Raw genomic sequence first — 25,721 nt, forward strand, 5'->3', positions numbered from 1 at the left:
CAGCATGGTTTTTTGTCTGCTCCTGATTCACAGGAATTTGAATAAATAAAGACTCAGAAATGCCATTTTTAGCTAAATTTTCTTTATATATGTCCTCAGAAATCAGAAAACTATCACAAGGACATGCTAAAAGCACTAAAAAGACCATTTCAATTAGTGGGGCTTCAGATATTTGTTGTTTTTGCATAGTTATCATAATCCTGTTCTAAATTCCAATTAGTGTTATTTACGTTTTACCAGTACAAGTGCAGATCATTTGTGGAGTTGTGATTCTAAACTGTCTGAACCTTTTATAGCAGCCATATATAATAATCTAGCCGAAGCAATCAGACCCCAATGAAACATATTTGTTCCTGCCATCTTTTTGTGTTCCTGTTCATGGAAGCTAAACAGGTTTGATGGACCAATAACCTTTAGTGAGCATCCATCTCTGGATCTCACTTTCTACAAGTCTGCTTAGGCTGCTAGTGGTTTCCCTTTTTGACAACTTCAATACAACAGAATCAATTGAGCATGCTCAGTATTAGAAAATGATTGACACTTCAATTTTATTTATGCCACCCTGAATTAATAGGGAGAAGTCATGTCGGAGCTCTTTAGATAACCTCTTATCCAGCACTTGGCACCAATGGCATTACAGTGAAATTCACCACAGCAAAAGAAAAAAAGAAAAAAAAACAGTTTTCCATCATTTTCACTGCAGCACTCATGGGAGCTGCAGGAGATGAGACCACATCACCCAAATGCACAGCTCTTTATTGGAGAAATCCAGCAGGTGCTTGACCTGCTGAACAAACTGTCAGTCTCTGTCTTCAGACTAATTGGAGCTGACACTCATATTCCTTTTTTTAGCTGTGGACTTCATGCTGGGCTGCTTAATTGAGTTAGTTTTGCTCAGGTGGTTCTTACCATTTGACCAAAGCTCAATTCTGCTGCTGGATGCAGAAGTTATTTATTTATTTTTTTAGGAAAGCGGTTTGCCCAGATAACTAAATTCTTATCATGTTTTCTATTGAACTAACCAACATTTTTATTTTTAATTTATTTTTACCTTCCACTGACAATTACAGCAGACTTTTGGCTCTTTTCTATCTCAAACTTTTATTTCAAACATGTTTAAAATGGATTTATAGGTCAAGAATTATCCTACATGACTTCAATGAAAAAAGAAAAACAGGAAAATTGTTTTTTTTTAATCAAGTTCTGCTCTACATGAACAGACCACTTGGACCTTCTCGGTTTTTTGTGCTTTGTTTTTTAGCAGAAGACCCTCAAACTTCATATGAACCTGCAGGAAGCACAGAGTAATATAAATTAAAGCACACTGGAGCTTTTTTCCAAGTTTTAATTTGATGTAAATGGGGGTGGCATGGTGTTGTAGCGCTAAGCACTCTTGTCTCACTGTGAAAAGGTCCTGGTTTGAATCCCGGCTGGGACCTCTGTGACTTTGCACGTTCTCCAATGTATGGTTTGCTCCGGGCACTCTGGCGTCCTCCCACAGTCCAAAAACAAGCTTCGTTGATGATCCTGAACTGTCCAAAAGTGTGAGTGTGTGTTGGAGTGATTGTTTAGCCCTGCAACTGCCCAACAATAGCTGGACAGGCTCTGGCAACCCTGTGACCCCCAGTGGGATTCAGAGGGTTGAGAAAGTGGAAAGATGGAATTTGATGTAAAGGATTCAGTCAGTCATTTTTACAGCTTTAGATATTTTACCTGATGTGTTCAAATCGGTGCTTCTTGTGTGGTTTTCTTTTACGTTTTTCATGTAAATGGTCTGCGTTTCAATGTGGGTCTATTGACTTTAAAAGCAGTTTAAATCCACTGCTGATTCTTAGCCAGGACACTGAACAGATATTTTTTAATCTAAATGAGCTTGATAAGGTTAATAAAACAAATAAGGCACTTAAAATCTGAACATAAACTGAGCGCAAAAACTGCGCTTGGCACCAGTGCGGTGCCAACAGACCCACAGTGTGTGTCTGCTGTCGTGTTTCGGTCTGTGTGAGTGTGCGTGTTTCGGTATGTGTGAACCACCTCCCTCCTCCACCCCCTCTCTCCATCCTTCTCCCTTCGGAGCCCAGGGACGCGCTAAGTCGCGGCTCCGGCGCGCAGCACACACGCGTCCTGCAGTTTTCTCCATCTTTGCGCTTCCAGAAACCTCGCGGCTCGTCGAGGCATCCTCCTCCTGCCTCCTCGGCTCCTTTTCCCCCCTCTTTCTCTCCTTCTTCCTCTCATGCCACCGCTGAGGCGCAGGATAAGTGGCGGCTTGTGACCGACTGAGTGAGCTCGATGAACATGGCGTGCATCGGGGACGCAGACCCCTTCACCGCTGCTATACCTGCCACCAAAGTTGAACTGACGGTTTCCTGCAGGTGAGTGGAAAGCCGCTGAACCACAGGCGGTGGAGTCTCCTGCGCTCTGGCACGACGCGCTCCTCAGCGTAGCCGTCGCGCTGGTGGAGAGACGAGAGCTCCACTTTACGCTCATTTCTTTCTAGAAATATTAGCTTTCTGGGATCAATTCCTGTCTGCTTGTGAAAACACTTTGGTTTTTCAGCTCCCAGATGATGGTGAGGGTAGATGTGAGGGTAGGGAGATAGAACCAGCCTGTTTACTGCTTCTGTTGGTGGCACACAGAGGTCAGAGTTGTTTCGTCTTTACTCCGCTTCCACTCGCGGAGCTGCAGGAATGGAAGCGCAGTTTCTCAATTTGCCACATTTTCCTAAAATCCTCTGCATTATGTTTCCAGGTCAGGCTGAGGGAAGAATTTGGGTTTTTGAGAAGGTTTTGGTGCAGCTTTAGAGATTTTTTGAAGCCCAAAGAGTTTAAGACAAATCCGTGGGCTTTAAATGAAAGGAAAACACCTCCTGTAAGTCATCAAAGTGCTGCAGGTTTTCCCCATAAAATACAGTTTTCTTGGTGAAGAATGTGTAATAAAATAAAAGTACTTAAGTACCAATTTTATTTCATTAAAACAGATTTATCATTGATTAAAAAAAAAATCAATCCAAAAAATGATACTGGTAATTTAGGGTGTGGCTGTTTTTCAGTCTTTTATTACTCTTTGGGTCATTTTTTTAATTCAATTTTAGGGTTATTCATTATTTTTTGGGTCACTTTTTGGAGCAATAAAAATTGTTTGGGTTATTTGAAACATTTTTTTCTGTATAAAAATAACCCAGGCAAAAGTTAGTTCTCTTTTTAAGTGTAAAATGCTTCATTAAGAAAGTCAATTTTCCCTCAAAACTGTGGCAAACAGAACATCTACAGAATACTCATTTAAAAAAATTATTTTGATTGCTTTTGAAAATAAAACTTGACCCTATAAGAATGGTTTGTTGTGTTGTCTTCACGTTGGAATGGTTTGGGACACACAACAGCAATTACCAGATTATACTGTTGGTGACGGATGTAAAGGATTCCTTTGTAGAAATGATTTAAGGGTTTGTGGTTCCCAAAGGAGCCTCCACAATTGCAGAATAAATGACGTGGGTTTCTGTTTGGCTGGTGTGAATACAGATGTTCATAGAGCAGATGTGGGATGCGGCGGCTTTACCTCACAGGAAAGCCGCCAGGGGAGCTGAGACAAAGCAGGAAACCGAAACGAACAAACTCTGAATGACATGCAAAAACGAAAGCCGCAACCTGAAATGACAGAAAAAACTTTGTTTACTTGCACACATGTCTGTTGTGCTGGAGTAAACAGTCCACCACTGATGCTGTCACAAACTGATGTGATAGGCTTTGGCTGAACAAAGCTAGAAATGACTGTTTTTATTCCCAAAAATGTGACTTATTCTCACGTGAGGGTTGTCAGAATCAGCTCTCGTGTGAAGTTTTTCCTCCTCTATCATAGGAGGCGTCTGCTGTGAAGCTGTGATGCGAGGTGGAGCCTGAAGGCTGCGTCTCACTGGGCTTAGCCACCTCAGAACCTCAGCATGGGCCCATGTGGAGTTCTGGGAATTTTAGGCCACTTTCAAAAGCTTCAGTATTTTTGTTTGTAGTCTTTGTAATTAAAAATGCTGACTGGAATTTCTCCAATTGTAAATATTTTTGGGCATGTTTCAAATTCCACACAGCAACTTGTGGGAAGAAAAAAATATGAGTATTATGCAAATGGTTCTGGGTAATTAGACACCTCACACACTTTTGCAGATTGTCAGAAGCAGTGAAATATAAATCTAGTGTTTGCCATTTTTGTTGTCTTACCAAATGGCTCTAGAGTCGGAGGGAATCTTAATTTCTCTTCAAAGCTATTCTAAAAGTTTTGGTTCACTGTCTGTTTCCATGACAACACCAGCAGGATGTCCACACTTTTGCCTTTTTGTTTATTAGAGCAAATTCACCCTATTTTCTGGAGTAGAAGTCGCTCCGGAGTAGAAGTCGCAGCAGGAAAAAAAAAAAAAGGTATTATAAAGAAGAACAAAAAATCATATATTAGTCACACTTTTGAGATGAATATATTTGACAAAGTATGGGAACAAGAACAAACATTTCATCCTAAAAGGCAAATCATAATAAAGAAACACTAAAACAATAATAGACTGAATATATGCTTCATTACTGTAACCGTGTTTAGCTTCATGAAACAGGAGGAACTTAGAATATAAGTGCAACATATGAACAATCATTCAGATAAGCATAGCATCAAGAACATGCCAACAAGTCAACTAAGCGGCTGGGTAACTCAGTTGGTAAGGTAAAGGGCTACAACGCAGAAATCCAGGGGAATTAACAATGGTACTGGGGACAATTACCATATCAATGGCGAGCAATTCACATCATCACCTTCATCACCTTAACGCTACTGCCTCCTGGGTGCGGCTAGTCTGCAGCTCACCGCTCCCCCAGGGGATGGGTCAAATGCCGAGAACAAATTTCGCACACCTAGGTGTGTGACAGAAAGTAGCACTTTCACTACACTTTCTAAACTCTTTATATCACTATAAATCACTAATCCGTTGAATTTTTCATCTTCTGTGTTTCCAAGCTACCAAATGGACTGGGGTGGAAAACATTTTTTGGTATATGATTGGGACGCCACAACTTTTAAAGTGCCTTTACCTTGCCATTCTTAAGCCTCTTATAGTCAAGAAAATGTATATAGTATATTACCTTTGGCACACAGAAGGACATTTTTTTTAAATTAAATGAGTTATTTTCCTGAATGCTTTTCTGGTAAGACAACCAGAGCTCTGAGGCACAGTGTTTTGCTGCCCGTTTCATGATGTCAACCTAGAGGGATTCTCAGAAATGCACCTTTGAAATGAACCTTTTTTCTTCACTAGCTGCGTTTACCTGGGCAAAAGTAATAGGAAAGAACGCCTGATCTGAAGAAAAATGTTTCAAGTAAACACGCTGTTTGGAATATTCTGCCCCGATCAGACTCGTTCGGAAAAAAAATTCCTTCCGATCGAGATAGGTGGTTATGCCGATTGTAGATCCGATTGTTGTTCATGTAAACAGTTCATTACGATCGTGTGTCACTACTGCTCTGGTTTAACGTCATGCATAGACGGTGTTTCGCTCCAAAGAAAGCTTTGGAGCTCAAACAGGACCGACCGGCTGCTCTGTGGAGGTCCGGTGCGAAGCGCCGCTCCCTTCTCTTACACCCCTCACGAGGGGGTTGCCGGGGAGGAGCGCCTCGTGCCCCGTGGGGTCTGGACCCTGCGCGGTCCAGGCTTGGGTGCCGATGGACCGAGCGAACTGTCTCTGAGCAGAGCAGCAGGATTTATCAATGTGTGTTTGAGGGGAAGGGAGGATGCTTTGTTACGTGTGCGTTTTGTTGTTTTGTTATGTGTGGGAGAATTCGGACTGCGATCATCCGTCCCGTCGCTCTGGGTTAGCGGCTGCTGGTCTCAGGAGAACCGTGTGTTCGGACAGAGCTCGGAGTTCCAGCTCACACAGCGGCTTTGGGGCGGTGTCTGAGCTTTTCAAAGCAGAAATGTGGCTCAGTCCTTAGAAACCGTTACAACAATCACGAGAATTTGTGTTTCTAGTCGTGTCCCGACTAAATAAAGGCTGATGTTATTCCCACATATTTACGTGCAGCCAGGATGCAGATTGCGGCATTTCCCGCATGGATTTTGTGTTCATCAACCAAAGCTAATGTTGTTAGCGTGTGTTAGCCTCTCCTGGGAGCTCCGTGCTTCCACAAAGAAGCACTGACCACACAGATTAAAATCAAGCGAACAAGCGCTTCATAATGTTCTTAACATTAATAAATGCACGTTTGGAAGATCGTCTCGTATATTACCGAGCTGCTGCATAAATATATGTGGCAGCAAGGTTTGTTTACTGTGGGACTCATTTTACTTTTCCGGCGTTTTCAACACTACTGCGCATGCCCAAATGATTTATTCCGACCGAAAGTGAGACCATGTGAACGTTTGTTCTAATCGGAAAAAGGTTTTCTATGCCCATTTGCACGGTTGGATTTTAACCCGACCATTGATCCGATCAAGATTTTTGGACATGTAACCGCGGCTAATGATTTGCGATCTTCACTGGTGTCCATGGATTACTTGAAATCCTCTTCACCTTTATCCACGTTTGTCATGGTAGGGATAACATGTCAATGTAAGGGTGGGGTCATAGGATAGCACAAGGGTTATGTCAGCCTTTCTGTAGGAAAAATTCCTGAACGTCCCTTTCACAAGTTTCCTCAGTTCAGAAACATCTTCAGCAGGTTGGCAACTTTATTTGATTGAATCTTCATTCTTTGTCAAATATTCTTGGCCCGTCTAAACTTAGACTTTGTGATGAAGAATTTGTCTTTTATCTCAAAGTGGAGGCTAACTTCTGCCGCGTCCAACTTTTAAGGTGTGACGGATAAATAAGGCAAAAAAAAATGACACAACCGCTGTAAAACTGGTATTTTCTAAATGTAACATAAACGTGAATCCATCGAATCTGCTTCTTTATTATTGTGAAACTATGTGAAACATAGAGAGTCTGGTGCTGCATTTTATGCAGACTGATTTGGTACATGGAAACAACTGTCTCCATAAATCCATATGTCGAGGAAAACTCCTGGTTTTGTCTGTAAACAGCAGCTTTATGCTTTTTCAAGTCGAAGGCTCTTCTTCAGTTTCCTAACTGACTCTTTTCTCCCCAAAGACACTTTCCAAACACGTCTTTTTGTTTGGCTTTTGTTAACTTTTAGCTTTGGGCTTAGCTAGCGCTCCGAGCGAGCAGCCGCTTTATGTCACACAACGCAGCAAGACAGGCGGATGTGGTGAACAGATTTAGGTAGTTTTCCAAATAAAACTTCCTTCTAAATCAGAAATAAGAAATTGGAAAGAAACAAAGTTGGCGTATGAATTTTTTTCATGTCTTTCCTTGGTACTGGTTTGCAGCCCAGGGGTTGGAGACCTCTGATTTATTGGGAACAGGCAGCATGTCGAAAAATGACGAGATGGGGACACCTAAGACGTCAAAAAGTCTTAGGACAACTCTTTTTTTGACTTCTGGTTCCGGGTTATAGCATGGTCGTGTGTGGCTCAAGGCGACTAAACAACTATCTTTAAGTGACTTAAAAGTTGATTTTCTCCAAAAAAAGAGAGCTGACCATGGCCCCTAAGAAAAACCATGACTACGAAGACTCTTGAGATTTAAAAGATTCTTGATGATATCCAAGCTGTGTTGTATCCTTTCATGGAACAAGTGACCGCTAAGCTAACTCCTCTCATGGAGCTAATGGAAGACTTCAGAAGATTCCGAGGTCAAAACGAGAGAGAAAGAGATAACCGGGTCGACATTCTGGAGAAAAGACTGGACGATGTGGAACAAAAAGCAAGGATGTATAATGTCATTCTCACTGGAGTACCGATCAAACCTCAGGCAAAGCTAAATGCAGCTGGAGTTAACATTGCTAATGCTAATAGTGCTAACATTGCTAGCAGTTCTTCTGAAATGGGGAGAAATGGAGAGTCTCTGGAACACCAAGTGGAATCATTTCTCACGTCTAAAGGGATTTCCTTGGATCTAAATACCATCGAGACCTGCCACCTGCTCCCCAGGAGAAAGGAGACGGATAAACCAGCGATCCTCATCAGGTTTGTGAATCAACAACACAAGCTAGCTCTGATGAATCAAAGGAAGAATCTGAAGGGATCTGTTGCTTATCTGAGCGACCATCTGACCAGAAGGAATGCTGAAATCCCCAAACACACCAGGCTTCTCAGGAAGCGTAAGCAGATTGAGAACACTTCAGTTAAAGGCTGCAGGATTTACGTCAAACCACTCTGTCCACCGGACCGGTCCAAGGTTCCGGTTGTGAACACCATGAAGGACTTTGAGAAGTGTTTGATCACGGTCGTCTGAACCAACATGCAGTAATAAATCAAAGAGTCAAATATAATTTCAAGAAATATGACACCTGGATTCATCGCTTTCTCCAAAAGTCTGAAATGACCCTGATTTTCACCAAAGTTCTGACCTGCAGACAATTTGACCTCAACTTTCAGTGCCGCTGATATCAGCTGAAGAAGGAAAAGGACCTTAATCCAATGTCTGCAGACATAACCGCGAAGAGAAATATAAACACTGTTTCCAGAAGAACGGCTGTTAATCAGCAGAAGAAGGAATACCAAACTTGGTCATTCGACAAAATATGGACCCTTTTTTATTTTATTCTATTTCACAGCATTACCTTACTATGCAAAAAAAAAGCTAAATCAATTAATGAAGATTACTTCACTTGCTACAAAAATTGAAAAATTGATTCATGATTTTTCCTAATGTAACATAATTTTGCGCATATTTTAACTTTTGATACTTGATCACTTTTTTCTATGATGATTTTTGAAACAGTGTTGTCTATTTTTCTGATATAGTATTATTTTCTTAAACATTTACATGACCTTTATAAGTAACATAATCTGCATATATTCTAGATAACTGATCTGCATTTTGCATGTTGATTTCTAAAATAGTTATTTTTTACACAATAATTTAAGTAATTCATCTTTGTCATGTGCTTTATTGATATTTCAAGATTCTTAATTCTGTCTGATAAAAGCTAGGAACCGGATATTGATAAATCATGTAATAAAATGGTTACAGTGTAACGGGGTGGGATTATATAAATTCGCTTCTTTCCACTCCCTTTCAAGCAATATTTATTAATATGTCTAATTATCCTCAGTTTGATTTGTCATTGTATGAATGCATAACTGATGATTATATTGTTTTTGTGTACTATTCTTATTTGATTGCTTGAAATAAACCATTTCAAATCAAATTTAAAAAAGTGACACTGAGGGGACCCCGAAAATATGTCCATACATGACAAGTTGGGAGTGAGAATGTGTTGGTTGCACCGACAACAAGAGCTGCCCCATTTAACATAGAAAAAAACAAACAAAAAAATGAAGCAAAATAAAAAGGAAAGATTTCAGAAAACAAACTTCATTTCCAGAAATCAAAATGAAATGTTAAAGAATAACAAAAAATAAGAAACTCTTAAATTTATTATTGCTTATTTATTATTGCTTTAAGCTTCGGGCCACAGTCACTACAAAAGTTTGGTGATAGATCAATCAACTCTTTACCTTAGTTTAACCCTTGTGCTATCCTAGGCACTTTAACATTGGGAGTTGGGTCATCTAGACCCACTAGACAGTGCTCTGAACCTTTTTTCTTCAATGATTTGTGATCTTCACTGGTGTCCATGGATTACATGAAATCGTTCCACCTTTATCCACCTTTGTCATGGTAGGAAGAACACGTCAATTTAAGGGTGGGGTCATAGGATAGCACAAGGGCTTAGGCAATAGAGCAGGTTGTTCAATGACCAAAAGGTCAGTGGTTTGATCCCCGCTCCCCCCAGCCAGCTGTCGTTGTGTTCTTGTGCAAGACACTGCACCCTCCCTGCCTCCAGTGTGGTTCCACTGGTGTGTGAATGTGTATGAATGTACCGTTGATGGTCAGAGGGACTGTAGGCGCAAACTGGCAGCCATGTTTCTGTCAGTCTGAGGCTACATTAGTATTTACCATCACCAAGTATGAATGAGTTAGTGAATAATAAACAAATTGTAAGCGCTTTGAGCACCAAGAAAAAGTGCAGGTAAATCAAATCTATTATTATTATTAAGCAAAACATCCCCCTGCTTTACCTTCTCTGCATAACTCAAAGATCGTCATTCAATCAGTGGTGTCCCATAGTACTTACCTTTTCCAGTTTTGTTTTTATTTTTACATGTTTTTGTGTTTAGTGATATGTTGATGGGATTTGCACTTCAGGGCTGCCATAATATAGATATCAATAAATAGATTCTGTTCTCAATATTTACATAAAAGTGTGGATTTCATCTAAAAATTACCAAATTCACCAGCTGTCTTTACGCAGAATCCTGGATCTACGTTGGCAAAGATTGTCTCAACAATCTAATATTTATTACAAAAACCGCACAGGATTGTCACCAGATTTTCCATAAACCTTTTTAGGAGTAAAACCAATCAATAAATGCACAAGCAAAATGATAAAATGTGTCTGTAAGAGATGAAAGATGCAGGGAATCACTCGACACAAAGCAAAACTGACAGGAGATGAATTAGACAACGTTTCTCCTCAATTCATTTCATCAGTTCAAACAGCTTCCATGCACAGTTTCCAAGGAGGTAGCGTGCCTGCCGACCCCACCCATCGTCTACATTCTTGTAGTCATGGTTACTTTGTGTTGTGGCCAATGATTTAAAAAAATAGACTGATGGTTTGGCCCTTTTTCATATTATTGTGACCCAGTGTTACTTAATGTAGATTTTATCAAAGGAAGTTCACATTAGAGAGCAACAGAAGAAGTCGTTTTTATTAAATGATATTTTTACTCTGGTAAAATGAACTTTTTGTGGCTGTTTAGTGTCTTTTCTCCTGGTAATTCAGCCAGGTGATGTTTTGATCAGAGCCTGCGATCATATTCCTTCTCACGATGAATGCAGCACTATCAGGACATTTTCTTGTCCTTTATTTCTTCATTTTTAGACCACTGGGACAGAAAAAAGCTTCTCTGTTTAGTGACTCATCTCAGTGTTTTAACAAATGCTACTTTTGTTCATACAAGCAGAATGTATGAGCTCCAGCTTGCCCATATTCCTGACAGTTAATGGAGGCGCATAGTTACAGAAAATGGATGGAATGGAAAGTGGGCAAAGTGCAGTGCCATTTCTTTAATGGGTATAAAGACATTTTGAGACACAGAGGCATTAAGGAATATTTCTGTTAGCCGTCAAGAGGAAACACATGAACTTCATTTGTTCTCAGCTTGTTTTGACACAAAAAAGTCACCTTACACAAAAAACCGTGTATTGTAAAACAAGAATTCTGCCAAAACAAAAAAATGCCCAGCCTGTATTCAGGAAAAGGCTGGTCAATTTCCCATTTTATATAAAAATAAAATAAAATAAAGGCTTTATTTACAACAAAATATAAAGGAAATAAAAAATATTAAACTTAAATGAGCTCATTTCAAATTTATTATCTGTCTCAGGTCTCAAGATAGTTGGCATGGGGGTCAACAAGACAGAATCAAAAAACCTTGAAACGATTAAGCTGAGAGAACCTCTCGCTGCTAATCGAGTCCTCAGAGATCAGGTCTTTAACATAATTAGCTGCGGAAAGAATGTCTTTGTGAGTCTCCCGTTAAGGAAGGATGGAGGCTCTCCTATCTGTGAGTGAGTGCATTGAAAAAATGGTTTAATTCTTTGGCGCTGTGTTCCATAACCTCATCCTAAAACAGTGTTTTTCCACCTTTTTTGAGCCAAGTTACACTTTTTCCTTGACAAAAATCCTGCGGCACACCAGCAACCAAAAATACAAAAAGTGAAACTCTACAGTCTGTATTGATCTACAATCCCTCCACGATGTCACAAGCATGTTTTGAAATAATTGAGGCACAACAAATTAGAAGTTGCAGCTGTTTTTTCTAAAAGTTGCGATAGTTTTCAATAATAATTTTTAAATAAATTCATTAAAATTTGCCCAGACAGTTGTTTTTCCATCCAGTTTATTAAAATGCTGTTTCATGTAAACCTCACAAAAACCAAATAAAAGGATTTTTTATAAACGGTAATTTTATTTTTCAAGTATTATTTTATGTTTGTGCAAAAGCAGTTTTTGAACAAATATATAATCACGACATGTTAGATTTTAGACAAAATAGACCAACATTATATTGTTTATAAGTTCAGTAACTACACAAAAACATGAACACACTGAAATTTTATTCGGTTTTCTTTCGTCTAAGTCAAAAATGTGACTAAATGTTTTATTTCTTTTTGGCTGATTTAAATTGTTTCATTGTAGTAAAATGTGTTGACCACTTCACCTTAATGCTGGTTGTTTGATTTTTTAATTACTTTTGAAATACTCTAGTACTAGTACAGCACTAGTACTCTATGTACTGTTGTTAAGACAATGTTGCATGCCTTTTGAGAAACTTTTAGTTATTGTTTAATTTAAACTTCCAGTTTCTCTGGAAATTATGTTGTTGTAAGCGACACACTAGTTTCTTTATTATAAAGGAAACAACTAAAAGGGACAGAAACTAAACTGGATTTTAGTTAAAAAAAATTGTCATCAACAGAAAGTGTCTTGAAAATTTGCTATCAGAATGTTATTTCTGCTTGTACGTTTTCAGTACCCCGTCTACTTTAAGTGAATTGCACGAGTAAAACTCCATTAACGGCCTTCATGTTTTACTTTGGGCGGAAACCTCAGGGGCAGAGCACCCCCCCATATTAAGGTAAAAATGTGTCTAAATGGACGAGTTTGTAGATCTGATGTAAGAACTTCATACCCCCGCCCCCCACCCCACCCTGAGTCAAACAATTTTTAGCTTCTTTATTGTTTTTTAGTTGCCGTAACCCTTGTGCTATCCTTTTTCTTCAATGATTTGTGATCTTCACTGGTGTCCATGGATTACATGAAATCTTTCCACCTTTATCCACCTTTGTCATGGTAGGGAGAACACGTCAAAGTAAGGGTGGGGTCATCTAAGATAGCACAAGGCTTAAGTCAGAACACACTAAAGGAAGAATCCAGAAACCACATCTCAGCTAGTCAGAAAAGAGTATTTGGAGAAAGAATGTCTATCGACTTCACAGTTTGAAATCTTGTTATCATCAAGAGCTCTAATGATTGTAGACAGATCTCTGTGAAGTTGCTGGCTGACTTAAATATTCACCTGCCAGTCCACGTATTTCAATTATAGTGCCTTTAAACTGTGGAAAGTCATTTTTCACAGTCTCAAAGCTAATTAAAGAAATGACAGATAAGCAGTTTTTCTAGGAAAAGGGGACCCAAAAAGTCTGACAATGGTAGCAATGTGTCTTTGAGAAGCATAGGCCTCTATGGGATATTTTGTCCATACTTAGACAATGTTATTTTCTGGATTTTAAAGCAGTGAATAACAGAAACCGTGTTTAAAGCCCCCAGAGTGTCTTCATGTTGTGAAACCCTTTGTTCGAGGTTAAAGCCTTAGTCAATCTGTCCACACGGGTGGGTACGGGCTGTCTATTGACGAAAGATGGGCAAACATGTAAGTCAAGGCAAGGCAAGTTTATTTGTATAGCACAATTCATACACAAAGTAATTCAAGGTGCTTCACAAAACAGAAAAATGCATTAAAATCACAATACATCATAGAAATAATCAACGTAAAATTTACTTTAAAAGAAAAGAAAAATTTTGAAAATTGATTTAAAAATAAAGGAAGGAAAGGAAAGAAAAGTGCAGATAGGACCTTTCAGTCATATACACGGCTAAACAGAAATGTTTTAAGTCTAGATTTGAACATGAACACAAAAGAGGCCTGTCTTATGACTTCAGGGAGGCTGTTCCAGATTTTAGCTGCAGAATATTGAAACGCCGATTCCCTTTGTTTAGTTCTGACTCTGGGAATCAACAGTAAAGGGCACACAGGTGGCCTGCAGGAAATACCAAGGTCGTAGACCGCTCATGGAGCCCATTTTTTTCTTTTCAGCCTTGCAGAAGTAGCTCCTCTTTGCTTGCAGCTGTTTGACTGACTTTACTCTGAACAACAGAATCGCAAGAGAGCAGAGAGCTGGGAAAATAAAATCTGGGTTTTCCCAAAAATAAATCATATAAAAGAACAAATTTGAATTAATTGATTAAATCAATGAATTGCCTAGCCCTAATGAAACATACATCAAAAGTTAAACAAGGTAGAACTTTGACCAATCAGGGACTTAGATTTGGTAGCGACTCTTTAATAGCGTCCCGTTAAAGTGTCTACTTTTTTATAACTGATCATGGAGAAAAAAAATGATTGTTGTTAGAGCCCGGCTGGAATTATTTGACATCAAGTCTTTAATGCATTGGAATAGAGCTGTGAAAGAAAAAGCCTGGAGCAAGATTTACCAGATTTGCACCGCTTTGACATTTGCACCAAGACCCTTCCAACTGTAGGTAGCGGACATGCGTTAGTAAACTGTAGGAACAGAATAAAGAAGAAGAAGCCCCTCCTTGGTTGTCCAGTAAACACCAAAGACTAAATGTGTGTTCAAGAACCCGTGTTTAGTGCGTTCTTGAATGCAGGTCACATGCCCACTATGTAAGGTTGAAGTATGTGTGACGAAGGAATGTCGTATGGATTATTCATTTTTTTGACCCCCACAAATCATGTGGACTGCGCATAACCCATTAGTGCTGTGCATATTCTTTGTGTGCAGCCTGACTGTTACAATTTAAAAACTTTAAAGTGTAGTTTGTGTGGACATCCTACAGGCACTTGCAGATCACATGTACACCCCATGCATGCCGCACATGCACGTGATCAGTAAGGAGCCAGTACTCGCACCTCACTGACGACTATATCCTTACAAATACTTCACGACACACTTACCACAGCAACAATGGTGCATTCCATTTTCATAACATCCCTTTAGGTGGATGACGAGCCCCAAGGGAACTACGAGACACACCTGCTCTCCCTCTAAAATGCGGCTGCTCCTCTCTACGACCCTCTACGGGCCCAGACCACTCAAAGACCCACAGCACCTGTACGGGTCAACCCCCCAAATGTGCATGTGTCTAAGGCTTAAGATAACCAGGGAGATTGTTTGGCTGGTGTTGTGCATTGTCTGAAAACACTCTCAGTCACCCAGGTCATGATATTGCAGGATGCTGTTCTTTGGGGCAACTACACAATAAAAGTGGTTCTTGAGAAATGTTGCTGTCAAACCTGTTCTAGATACCTTCTAAACGTCTTCATGTTGACCTTTAAAACTTTAAAACTACTACCCTAAATAACAGAGTCAGTGCACACATGTACAAGTATTGACAGCATTGATATCATATAAAGAAATTATTAAAATCCCACTCTGATCATCTTTTGATCTATTATAAAAGCGTTCCCAGTGGTCTTTTAATTATGATTATGCTATTTTTAGCTAAAATTAAAAAACCTGTGTTGTTTTCTGCAGAGCGGCAGTAGTTCATTAGAGATTTACCCCAGACTTGTGGGTGGGATTGTTGGTGGGGTTTAAACTTTCACTCATTTCCCATACACTCTCTCTCGCTAGTTTACAGACCCTCACTTTCCTAACCAAACAGTACCGGTGCAACAAAAATGATGAGCAACATTTGGGGGATATTCCAAAAAGCAGGTTATAGTTACCACGGTAAGTTTGAGGCTAAGGAAGTTAATAACCTCAGCTTTCGGTTCCAAAAACAGAGGTATGTTTCAGGGTAGGTCAAGTTGCCATAGCAACTCATGCTCTGAACATTACCTGGTCTGGAGCAGGTTTAGTTGAAGGTTTATTGTTTTCAGAGAGGTGAAGCAGCATGGCGTGTCCATTTGAAGATGATTTAGTGGATGAAGAAGCTCAGATAATACTTTTTCCACCATGAGAGGGTGACAAGACAACGTATGGATGTTGGAAAAATAAACTCCGTCTCACTGAAGTATAGCGCTCTCTTTTTTTCTCCACGCGTTTCCATGGTGACTGCGATCCATTGAGAATGACTTTATGTACTTTCAGTGCACATGCATTAACCCAGGGTCACCAAGTCGAGCGTAATTACGCTAACTCAAATCCGGTCTTTTGGAACCGACATACCCAGAGTAAGCAAGTTCAGGCGGATTTCAGCCAGAGTTCAGGCTTAAAGTCAGGGGAGTTTAATTGTGCCTTCTGGAATACCCCCCTGAGCCATCCAGCTGTTTTGATGCAGAGTCCAGCTCAGATGAGGAAAACAAAGACGTACGTGGATCTATTTGTCTAAAAGTGGGTGAATCAGAATGGAGCGGAGCAGGGAGCTTGTGATCCGTCAGGCGTATTTTCCATGTTAAATTTCATGGAGATTTGTTTTGTCTGAGCTAATCAATAAATCCTGAATGCAGATTTTGCCTCAAATAATTCTAGTAATTGTATTTCTGATTTTGAGTAAAAAATAAATATTAAAGGACCTACACCATTCTATTCTTAAGCCTTTTATAATAAACAATGTCCATATATGTGACCTTACCTTTGGCACACAGAAGAATGATTTTTTATTAATTATTATTAATTATTTTATTAATTATTTTATTATTTGTTATTTTTCTGAGCTCTTTTCCAACCTGGAAGTAAGACGACTGGATCTCTGAAGCAAATATGTCCAACACAAGAGGCCTTCAGTTCTCATCTGCCTGCCCAGCTGTTGGACAGGACAAGTTAAAAAAAAAAAACACGTCAGCTCTGTGGAGAAAGTGGGTGTGTGTAAGTTTAGGGGGCAGTGCTGACAGCACAGACTCTTCCTGGAAGGGGCTGTTCTCACTTACATCAGCTTGTGAGAACCCGCTCGTTTTTTTGGGCTGGGAGGGGCTGGAGCTCAGACTGCAAGTTTTTAGAGGAATACTCAGCAATGCGTGAATGGGTCAAAATACCGCTTTGGGGTTTCTTTTCGTGAGAAATAACCATTATGATACACTTAAAAGATAAAAAATGGATTTGCATCATATAGGCCCTTTAAAAAAAGTATGCTGGGGGAACAACTTTAAGACTTGAATCTAGCAGATTGTGGCTTGTAGAGTCAGATGGGTGATGAACTTTTGGTTTAGTCTGCAGAATTCCAGAAGCTTAGCACGTCTGAAGTCCCATTACTTCAACCAGTACTGGTGGGATCAGGGGTTTACCCGCAGATGGAGTCCTGCAAAGAGTGTTTTATGTGTGACTATCGGGGTTGATTCTCTTTGATCTCTCGGCCTTCCATCTACTTCAGCCAGTTTATGGAAATTGATCCATTTTAGCTGCAGCTGCACAGCAGAATTTGCATAAAGTCTATATTAAATGCGGCGACAGCGTGGTGCCGCTTTTAAAAACACACAACACTGTTGGGTCTGATGTGGTGAAATTCATGACCAGAATACTCATCCCACCCATAAAAACACCTGCAGCCACACTCTGAACGTCCAACGACTCTGTTGTTGTTGTCTTGGAGTTCCTCCACATTTGATGACTACACATGAAAATGCACTGCTTATTCATGCTTCACAGTATGCACAAAAGCAAATTCTTTTATCTGATAGGTTGGATATGTTCTTTTACATTGTGTACATTTGTTGGAAAAAATATTTGCATGAGTGGTGTGAAGGAAAAGAGACATTTTTAGCTGCTAAGCTGCTGCCTGTAACAGCTATACCAGAACATTTTTCTCAGCCCTCAGCTTGTGGGTGGTGTGATTTTCCCACTTTGGTTTTTCTGTAAACAACTGAAGCATTCAGTCTAGACCATCCGGAGGTGAAAGGCCTCTTTCACTCGATAACCCCAAACTGGCTCGGGACACGAGTCAGGTCAAGCATCAGAAATGACAGATTGATTAACTCAAGTCCAATATGGTGCTGGAGTGTCTGTAGATGAGTTGATGAGGGCCTCCTCGTTCTCATCACAACACCTTGATGACACACAAACTCTCAGCTCAGAGAGCAGATTGAGACCTGCACACCACTAACAACCTTTGTGCGGAGCGGCGCAGCCGCTGACTGTCCACTGATCTGAGCGGTCCGCAGTGGAAAGATAGCCATGACCTTTGGACACTAAAGGTAGGAAGTGTATTCCCTTCTGAGAATTGACGTGTTCTGATGTGACAGCATTGAAGCTGGACACTAACCTGCTGAGAGGTCGGTCGATGCGTCACCACCAATGTTGCACTTTCCACAATGAAGAAGGAAGACGAAGAAAGAAAGAAAAACTCCTTCACACACAGATGCAGTGCAGTTTTTTAAGTTAAAGCAGATAAACTTGTCTACTGTTACAGAGTTACAGCATAGAAACGATAGCAAAAGTGTTTAAGGCATCTTGTTGACAAATTTATTTATAGAGCACTCCATAATTTTACTACATAAAAGATAAAACATATGTTAAATTCTTTTGTATAAGATAAGATAATCATAATTACAAGACCACTGGGAACGCTTTATACAGTAGATCAAACGATGATCGGAGTTGGACTTTAAGTTGTCCTGAAAATAGGTGAATATGAGAGCTGCCTGTCATTTATGTCGTTTTAAAATGAGGGTTATACATTTTCCTCTCTAAACTTAGTCACACGTGATTTCTTTTTATGTTGCAATCCTTGAATTTAACATTATAATTTCGATCGTTCAGACTATAAGTTTCTCCAGAGTATAATGCAAAAAATGCATCATCAAAGAAGAAAAACAAAATTAAAGTCGCACTTTTGGAAGAATTTTTTGTAACAAAATACAAGAACTAGAATGGACATGTCATTTTGAAAGGCAAATAATAACGCAATAACAATACAGTGGATATGTACGAACGCTTCACTACTGTGACACATTGACGTTTATTTATCGTCATGAAACAGGAGGAATCCCACATTTGTGTGATTGCAGCAGACAGATTCAGAGACATCACTTTGATTAGTGCAAAGACCGAGCGGCGCTTCTTCTTCCTGCTTTGCTGTTAGTAGCAAATACTGATACTCACACCTACAGGGCCATCTAGTGGTTGTTGGTGGGGAAATAACAAACACATGAGCCTATTTTATAAAAAATCACATATAAATCGGAGTTGAGTATAAGTCGCACCGCTGGCCAAACGCAGCAAAAAATGTAACTTTTACTCTGAAACATGCTAGAAATTCCTTATCGACATAAAGAGCAGTCTTTCCTTGATCTCCATCTCGTCGTCCGGCTAAAACTTTTGGCTTTTCGTCCAAAATCTCCATCAATATCATGTAGAGCAGGGTGAGGAGAGTAAAAGCAACAGATCCGTCATCCACAGGTGTGTCATCTGGACCGCCGGGGACCCAGAAAGCATCATGCTAAGTAGCTGAATTAATGAGTTTTCTGAAGCAGCCATTTAATGTAATTCGGCAACCAGCCAGCATTGGTAACTTAACCCGGTTACCTTTGGGAGCTGACCTCCCTCCATTACATTCCTCAGCAACTCTCTCTGCATCCCCTCTGCTCCCATGTTTTCATCTTCTCCTCCACCACTTTCCCACATTTGTGATTGCAGCAGACATATTCGGAGACATCACTTTGATTAGTGCAAAATGTTTGAGGCTTTTTCCCTGAACCATCTATGAATTTTAATGCTAATTTATGCCTAGTTTCTGGCCAATAAAGATGTGCTTTTAGACAGTTATTGCAAGTTGCTGGATCTTAAAGGATATATAATTTAAAGAGAGAAATCTTTTTCTTTTTTTTTTTTTACTAAATATGGTTGTGCTTGGCTGATTGATACTACTTCAACATCACAAAACAGCCTCATATCAACAAAAGGACAAAATTGCACCTAAGAAATATGCAAAAAATCCTATTTTTTATTAGTTTGAGGGAGATGTTTTGATGGTTCAGTTTGGACTTTTTCTAATAAACTGTCTAGCACATGACAGCCTTTTTCCTTATTGAGTTCATTTAAACTTTGAAGGACAGGAGATTTATGTGAAACACCTTATTTATGCACTTCTATGCCATTGATGAGTGTTACAGATTTGAAAAACTCAGCACAATCGTTTTTCATCTGAGAAAATAAGCCAGAGTCCTCAGTTTATTCAGTTAGGTGTTTATTTTATTTTACTCCTTTTTTTGAATGTCTCTAAAATATATATATTTATCATGAGACATAAATAATAAAATAACACTTATACCCAGAAGTTGCTTTAGTTTGGATTGATAGAAATGTCAAAGTTGGAGTATTTTTCTGATGAAAGTCATTTAACTCATGATAATCTGAGCCAACATATTAGACAGCAAAACAGATTAAAAACAGGATTTAAGACCTGATATTATTTTTTATTTAATAAAATGTAAATCGTCCCCTTTTGGCAGTGCTCAAAGGACTGTTGCCCATCAACACATTGTTGCCCCCCTCTAGTTGCTGCTGGTTTGGGGTTGGGTAGGAGAGGCAGCTGCCTGAGGAAAAACGCCTCCAGGTCTTCCAAAAGCCCGGGATTGAGCGACATGGAAATCCAGCGACTTGGTTAGCAGGAAATTCCAAAAGGTGTATGCATGCATTATTACTTCCACTTTAATTAATGAATTCTTTGATGCGTATTTTGGTGCAAATACACATCAAACTCCATATTTACCATAATTTAGCATCTACTTGAAAGCAATATCTAAGAGAATTCATTCATTCGTTCATTTTCTACCTGGTGAACAGTCCAGGGTGTACCCTGGTCGCAGTCTGTCGCAGGGCCACAATCACACACCCATTCACTCTCACGCTCACACCTAGGGACAATGTAGCCCTTGTGCTATCCTTAGGGGTCCAGATGACCCGATCCTTACATTGACGTGTTCTCCCTACCATGACAAAGGTGGATAAAGGTGGAAAGATTTCATGTAATCCATGGACACCAGTGAAGATCACAAATCATTGAAGAAAAAAGGTTCAGAGCACTGTCTAGTGGGTCTAGATGACCCAACTCCCAATGTTAAAGTGCCTAGGATAGCACAAGGGTTAAAGTTGCTTATTGACCTATGTAGCAGTGGGACAGTGGGTGGAAGCCAGAGACCCAGAGAGAACCCACGCATGCATGGGAGAACATGCAAACTCCACACAGAAAGGCCCCCCATTGATGTTCTGGTTCAGGTCCCCCAGCCAGGACTTGAACCAGGGGCCTTCTTGCTGTGAGGCAAGAGCGCTAACCACTGCACCACCGTGCAGCCCTCAGAGAATTTTTTTTAGTAACTGGAAACAAATTGAGGTGTCAAGGTGTTAATTGTCCATACTTTCAAACAAGAGGCCAAATCCAGACCTGGATGTTGAATGTCCAGTGTTTTTTCTTAACACCTCTGCCCTTTACTGCTCCTTTGAGGCAAAAGGTGATCACAGGCCCCTGAGGACTGGGTTTGGGACAATGACAGGAGTGTGTGATTCCATTATGAGTGCTCAGAGCTGCTGTTGGTAAAAGGTTATCAAGCTATTTCAAAGATAAACTACTTGTGAAGCAGCGAGCGCATGAGAGACTGCGCATGTAAAATTCTGAATTCTGTTTTTCCTGTTAAATCACTTTGTTGAGACAACAGCTCGCTGAATAATGCAGTAACAGCTCCCAGGCTTCCGCAGGTATCCTGTTAAAATTAGAATAAGCGATTTAATAATTCCCAGATGCTTTTATTTGAACAGTAAGAGGCTTTTGCCTCAGCCACACACATTCCTTTCTATTGGGAGAACACTCACAGAGTTAAACACATTTCCGCTCAGCGCTTTTTTTTTCTTCCTCTCACACAGTTTTTTACCAAACCTCACAAATAATCCTGGGAGATGAATGCTACTGTGGATTCATTAACGGTTATAAGTAGCTTTTCCCTTGAAGACAGACTACAGAAGGAGAAAGGGAGAAAATCGTTGGGTGGGAAGAGAGATTTTAAACGTGGATTGATCAGCGCCTCTTTAGCCTCAGTCTTAGTTTATGATATTGATCCACTGTTATTTCTCCGAGGAAGACAGGGTAGCTTTATTATTTATTGCACTTTTTTCTTTGTTGCATTCTGGTCACACTTTTTTTACTCGTATAAAATAATGTGAATTTATAAAAATCTCATGTATTTATATGCTTAGTTTTCTTTTTTAAACCAAAGCTGCCATGCCTTTTTAAAACTACTTCCTCTTATCATTTGTTCTTATTGATGTTTTGGTGATGCTTGACCAGTTTGCTGTAAAGCTGAAGAAATTAGTGTTTGCTGATTTGAGGTTAAAGACCCACTCCAAATAAAATAGTCCTTTTTAGGGGTATTTAACATGTTCTTGTGGCATTTTTCTGATGATGGAAGATAAGTAAGGAAAGTTAAGCTTTAAATTGCATTTCTGAGCATTTATTTATTCAAAACGTTGTGAATCAGGAGCAGACTAAAAAATAGCCTTTGAAAAATATCATATTTGTGGGGGGGTGGGGGGGTGGTCTGGCTTGGCTTGGGGGGGGTTGGCGGGGGGGCGCTGCTCGGTGGGGGTGGGGGGCAGCGGCGCTGGATGGGCTGCCCATCTGCACCTGGGGCTGGGATCGGCCCTTCCCTGGCTCTGGGACGGGGCGGGACAACCCCCTCGGGGCCCCCGGTCGCTCTGGGTGTCATCCGCTTCGGCTGCGGGGTCTGGGGTGGGGTGGGGTGGGGGGCTTGTCGGCCCTGTCCTGTGGGGGGGGTTCTGGGGGGGAGGGGGGGCCCACTATTGGTACGGGGCGGGGGGGGTTGACGGGTCGGGGTCTCCGCTGAGGCAATCGGCGGTTGCCCCGGCCGGTTGGCTGCCTTGGTCCCGTCGAGGCCTGACCAGAGCTCTTCTAGGGCCGGCGTTTGGGGGTGGGGGCCTGGGCTTGCTCCGGGGGGGGGGGGGGGGGGGGGGGGACGCTTTCTGGCTCCTCTCCCTCTGTGTGGGGTGGGAGGTGCCGGGCCTGGGGTGTCGGCGCCTCTGGGGGTGGGGCCCCTGGGCTGGGTGGGCCTAGCCCCTTTGTTGGGGGGGGGGGGGGGACAGCTGTTTGACCACTGGGGGACAGTCTACCAGCTGTCCCCAACTCACCCCCTTCCTCATATAACCTCATATTAGGGTGTGGGGGTGGGGGGTTTAGCCTGCGATGCGCCTTGGGGGGGGCTACTTGGCAGTGCCCCCCCCCCTATGGTTTCCGTATGGAGTGGGCCCTCCCTCTTTCGGTTTTATTTGCACCTTAGACATGTAGGGTCCTTGGTAGGAGGGGTGCTTGGACATCACTGCCAGCAAGCAGCAGATGTCCTCCTAGCACCCTACCCGCCAATTTTAACCGCACCTTAAGGCCCGTACACACCGGGACGAATATTCACCAGGCGTTATTCGCCAGCGTTTTTCGCCACGTTTTTTGTGTTCACACCCAGGCGATTTTCGCTGACGATGAGTGGAGTGAACATGCAATTTCATTCCCTGACATTAGATGGCGCTTAATGTAAACAGAAATACTCCTGTACACAAGGTGGCGCTGCGCAACTTTACGCTTCTTAAAGTCGCTTTTCACTCAGAAGTATTTCTGTATTTCTTACAAGTATTTACACGCTTGTCAGAATCAAACAAAGAAAACATGAATATTTCAAGCACCAGTAGCTCCAACTGGTGCTTGGTTCGGGGATGTTTTAGAATGTCCGTCATTATTGCTTCGCGGCAGTGTAGACGCTACTTGGCGTCTATCTTCTTCGCTGGTATGTGTGCTCAGCAAGGCAGTTTTGTGTTTGAGCGCCCCCAAGTTGTGTTTTACTGTAACTTCAGAAGCTCCAGACACGTGAGCAAAAGCGCCATTCTCATTGGTCGAGTAGATTTCGACGCGACGCGTCGAAAAAAAAAAACGAACCCGAGGCGTTTTTTTTTTTTGACGCTTTAACGCGTGGCGTTTTTTCGCGTCGGTGTGCACACTCTCGTTGGTGCCCTTTGTTTAGTCACGAGGCGTTAAACGTCGGCGAAAATCGCCGGCGAAATTCGTCCCGGTGTGAACAGGCCTTTAGACATTCAGGGCCCCTTGGTGGGGAGGGTGAGGGGACATCACTGTGAGTAATCAGGAGATGGTGGGGGGTACGGGTCCCTTGGCGGCGGCTGCCGTGTCCCCTGGGTGCCGGCTTCCTGCGCCCGGCGGTTCTCTCTCCGCGCGGTGGGGGGGTTTACATTACACCTGAGCCGGGTTTGTTCGTGTCCCTTGGGGGTTGGTCCTGGTCCTTGCCCCTGAGCGCTGGGCCCCGCCAAACTTCCAACAGTGGTGGGGCCTGGTCGGGCCATGTTTACAACACCCCTTGTGGGCCCCCCTTTTTCCCCGGGGTGCTCCCCTCCGGGGTGGGGGTGGCTGGCCCCTGCCTTGGCTCTTCCGGTGCAGCGGGGGGGCTGTTCTCCTGGTTGGGCTGGGGCACCGCTCTCTTTCCCCCGTGCTTCCCTGCTCTTTGGCTCTGGGGGCCTCGCGGCGGTCCTGCTGGCCCTGGCCTGGGTGGCGGATTTGGTCGCCCAGGGGGCGATTGTCCCCTGCCTGCTCCCGTGTGGCGTTGGGGGGTTCCGGCTGCCACTGCTGCTGCGGCGGGGGTCTGGGTGTGGGGGTGGCTGGGCGCTCCTCCTCCTTCTTTTCACATTTCACCATCCATTTTAGAAGAACATAAACACTCACCTGAGCACAGGTGTTAGCTCACCTTTGCACTAATAGTTTGCATGATTGAATGAACGAAAGATCTCACACTAGTTGGTTTAAAGGCATAGGTATGCGTGTGTGAACACTATCTGTTTTGTGTACATGTTGACATGTGGACATTTTTGCAGCTAGCAGGTGTGTTGATGACATTTCAGTGTGTGTGTGGACAAGCCCCGCCCTTTTTGTACTACATTTGAGCCTTGCCGTAATGATAAACAACCAGTAAACTTGTCTGCTCTATGCTGCTTCATGGTCTTATCCCCCCCCCTCCCACTATCACCCCCCCCCCCCCTCTAACGTCCCTCTCTCTTCTTCCCTCCTTTCCTTTTCCGTCCGGTCCAACACCAAAGATTTTCAAACATAATTGAAATTAATAAAGTTTGGCCTCAATTTCAAAAGGGGTTTATTCAGTCATGCCTTTGGTTTGTCTGAAGATTAATAACCCCTCTTGTTAAAATAAAATATGTCCAACACAAGAGGCCCTCAGCTCTCATCTATCTTCCCAGCTGTTGGACAGGACAAGTTTAAAAAAAAAATATCATATTTGTGACGTAGGAAATACGCTGGATGGGCTACAAACTCCCTGTGAGAAGGGCCAACAGCCCCGCCTACGAGTCATAGGTGAATTTCTGATGAACTCCTGCTGTTCTGCAGAAACTATGTCCTGGAAATCAAACAGCATCATCTTAATTAAAAGACCACTGGAAATTAATTAAAAATAGATTAAAAGATTATCAGAGTGGGACTTAAAGGGGTTCCTTGCATAGAGAAAATACCAAAGGGGGCAAACAGTTGAAAAAAAAACAGGAATTATAATATATAATTCAGCTGTTTAGAGAAGAATGTTGAGCACTGATGCATTATATAACTGTGCTCTTTACTTTTCTTTGGTTCATTCATACATGGAATTTGTTGCCCTAAAAGGACAGTTTAAAAAAGGTATTTTTATATTGAATTTATAAAATGAAAAAAACATTTTCAGCAGTTCTCTAAGACCTTAAATATATATTTTTTTGTTAATACATGAGAGTGAAGCAAATCAGACAGATCATGCTTGCCTTTTTTCAGACAGCCAACTACTGTACATCTCGCTGTCGTAGATGGAGGTTCCCCCTCCCGGCTCTCAC

At 41.6% G+C, this 25,721-nt stretch overlaps 1 protein-coding gene across 2 annotated transcripts in view; it reads left to right on the plus strand.

Moving 5' to 3' along the window:
- Positions 1-2,068: 2,068 nt before the first annotated feature.
- The window catches only part of LOC101173626 (copine-8), a 138,296-nt gene continuing 114,643 nt past the window's right edge, over positions 2,069-25,721 (plus strand). For both annotated transcript variants that reach the window (XM_023955578.1, XM_023955579.1), the window contains exon 1: positions 2,069-2,372. In XM_023955578.1, coding sequence (XP_023811346.1) covers positions 2,290-2,372 — 83 coding nt within the window. In that variant the 5' untranslated portion in view covers positions 2,069-2,289. The remainder of the gene's footprint in view (positions 2,373-25,721) is intronic.

Source organism: Oryzias latipes, chromosome 6, assembly GCF_002234675.1.
Source record: "Oryzias latipes chromosome 6, ASM223467v1".
Taxonomy (NCBI): domain Eukaryota; kingdom Metazoa; phylum Chordata; class Actinopteri; order Beloniformes; family Adrianichthyidae; genus Oryzias; species Oryzias latipes.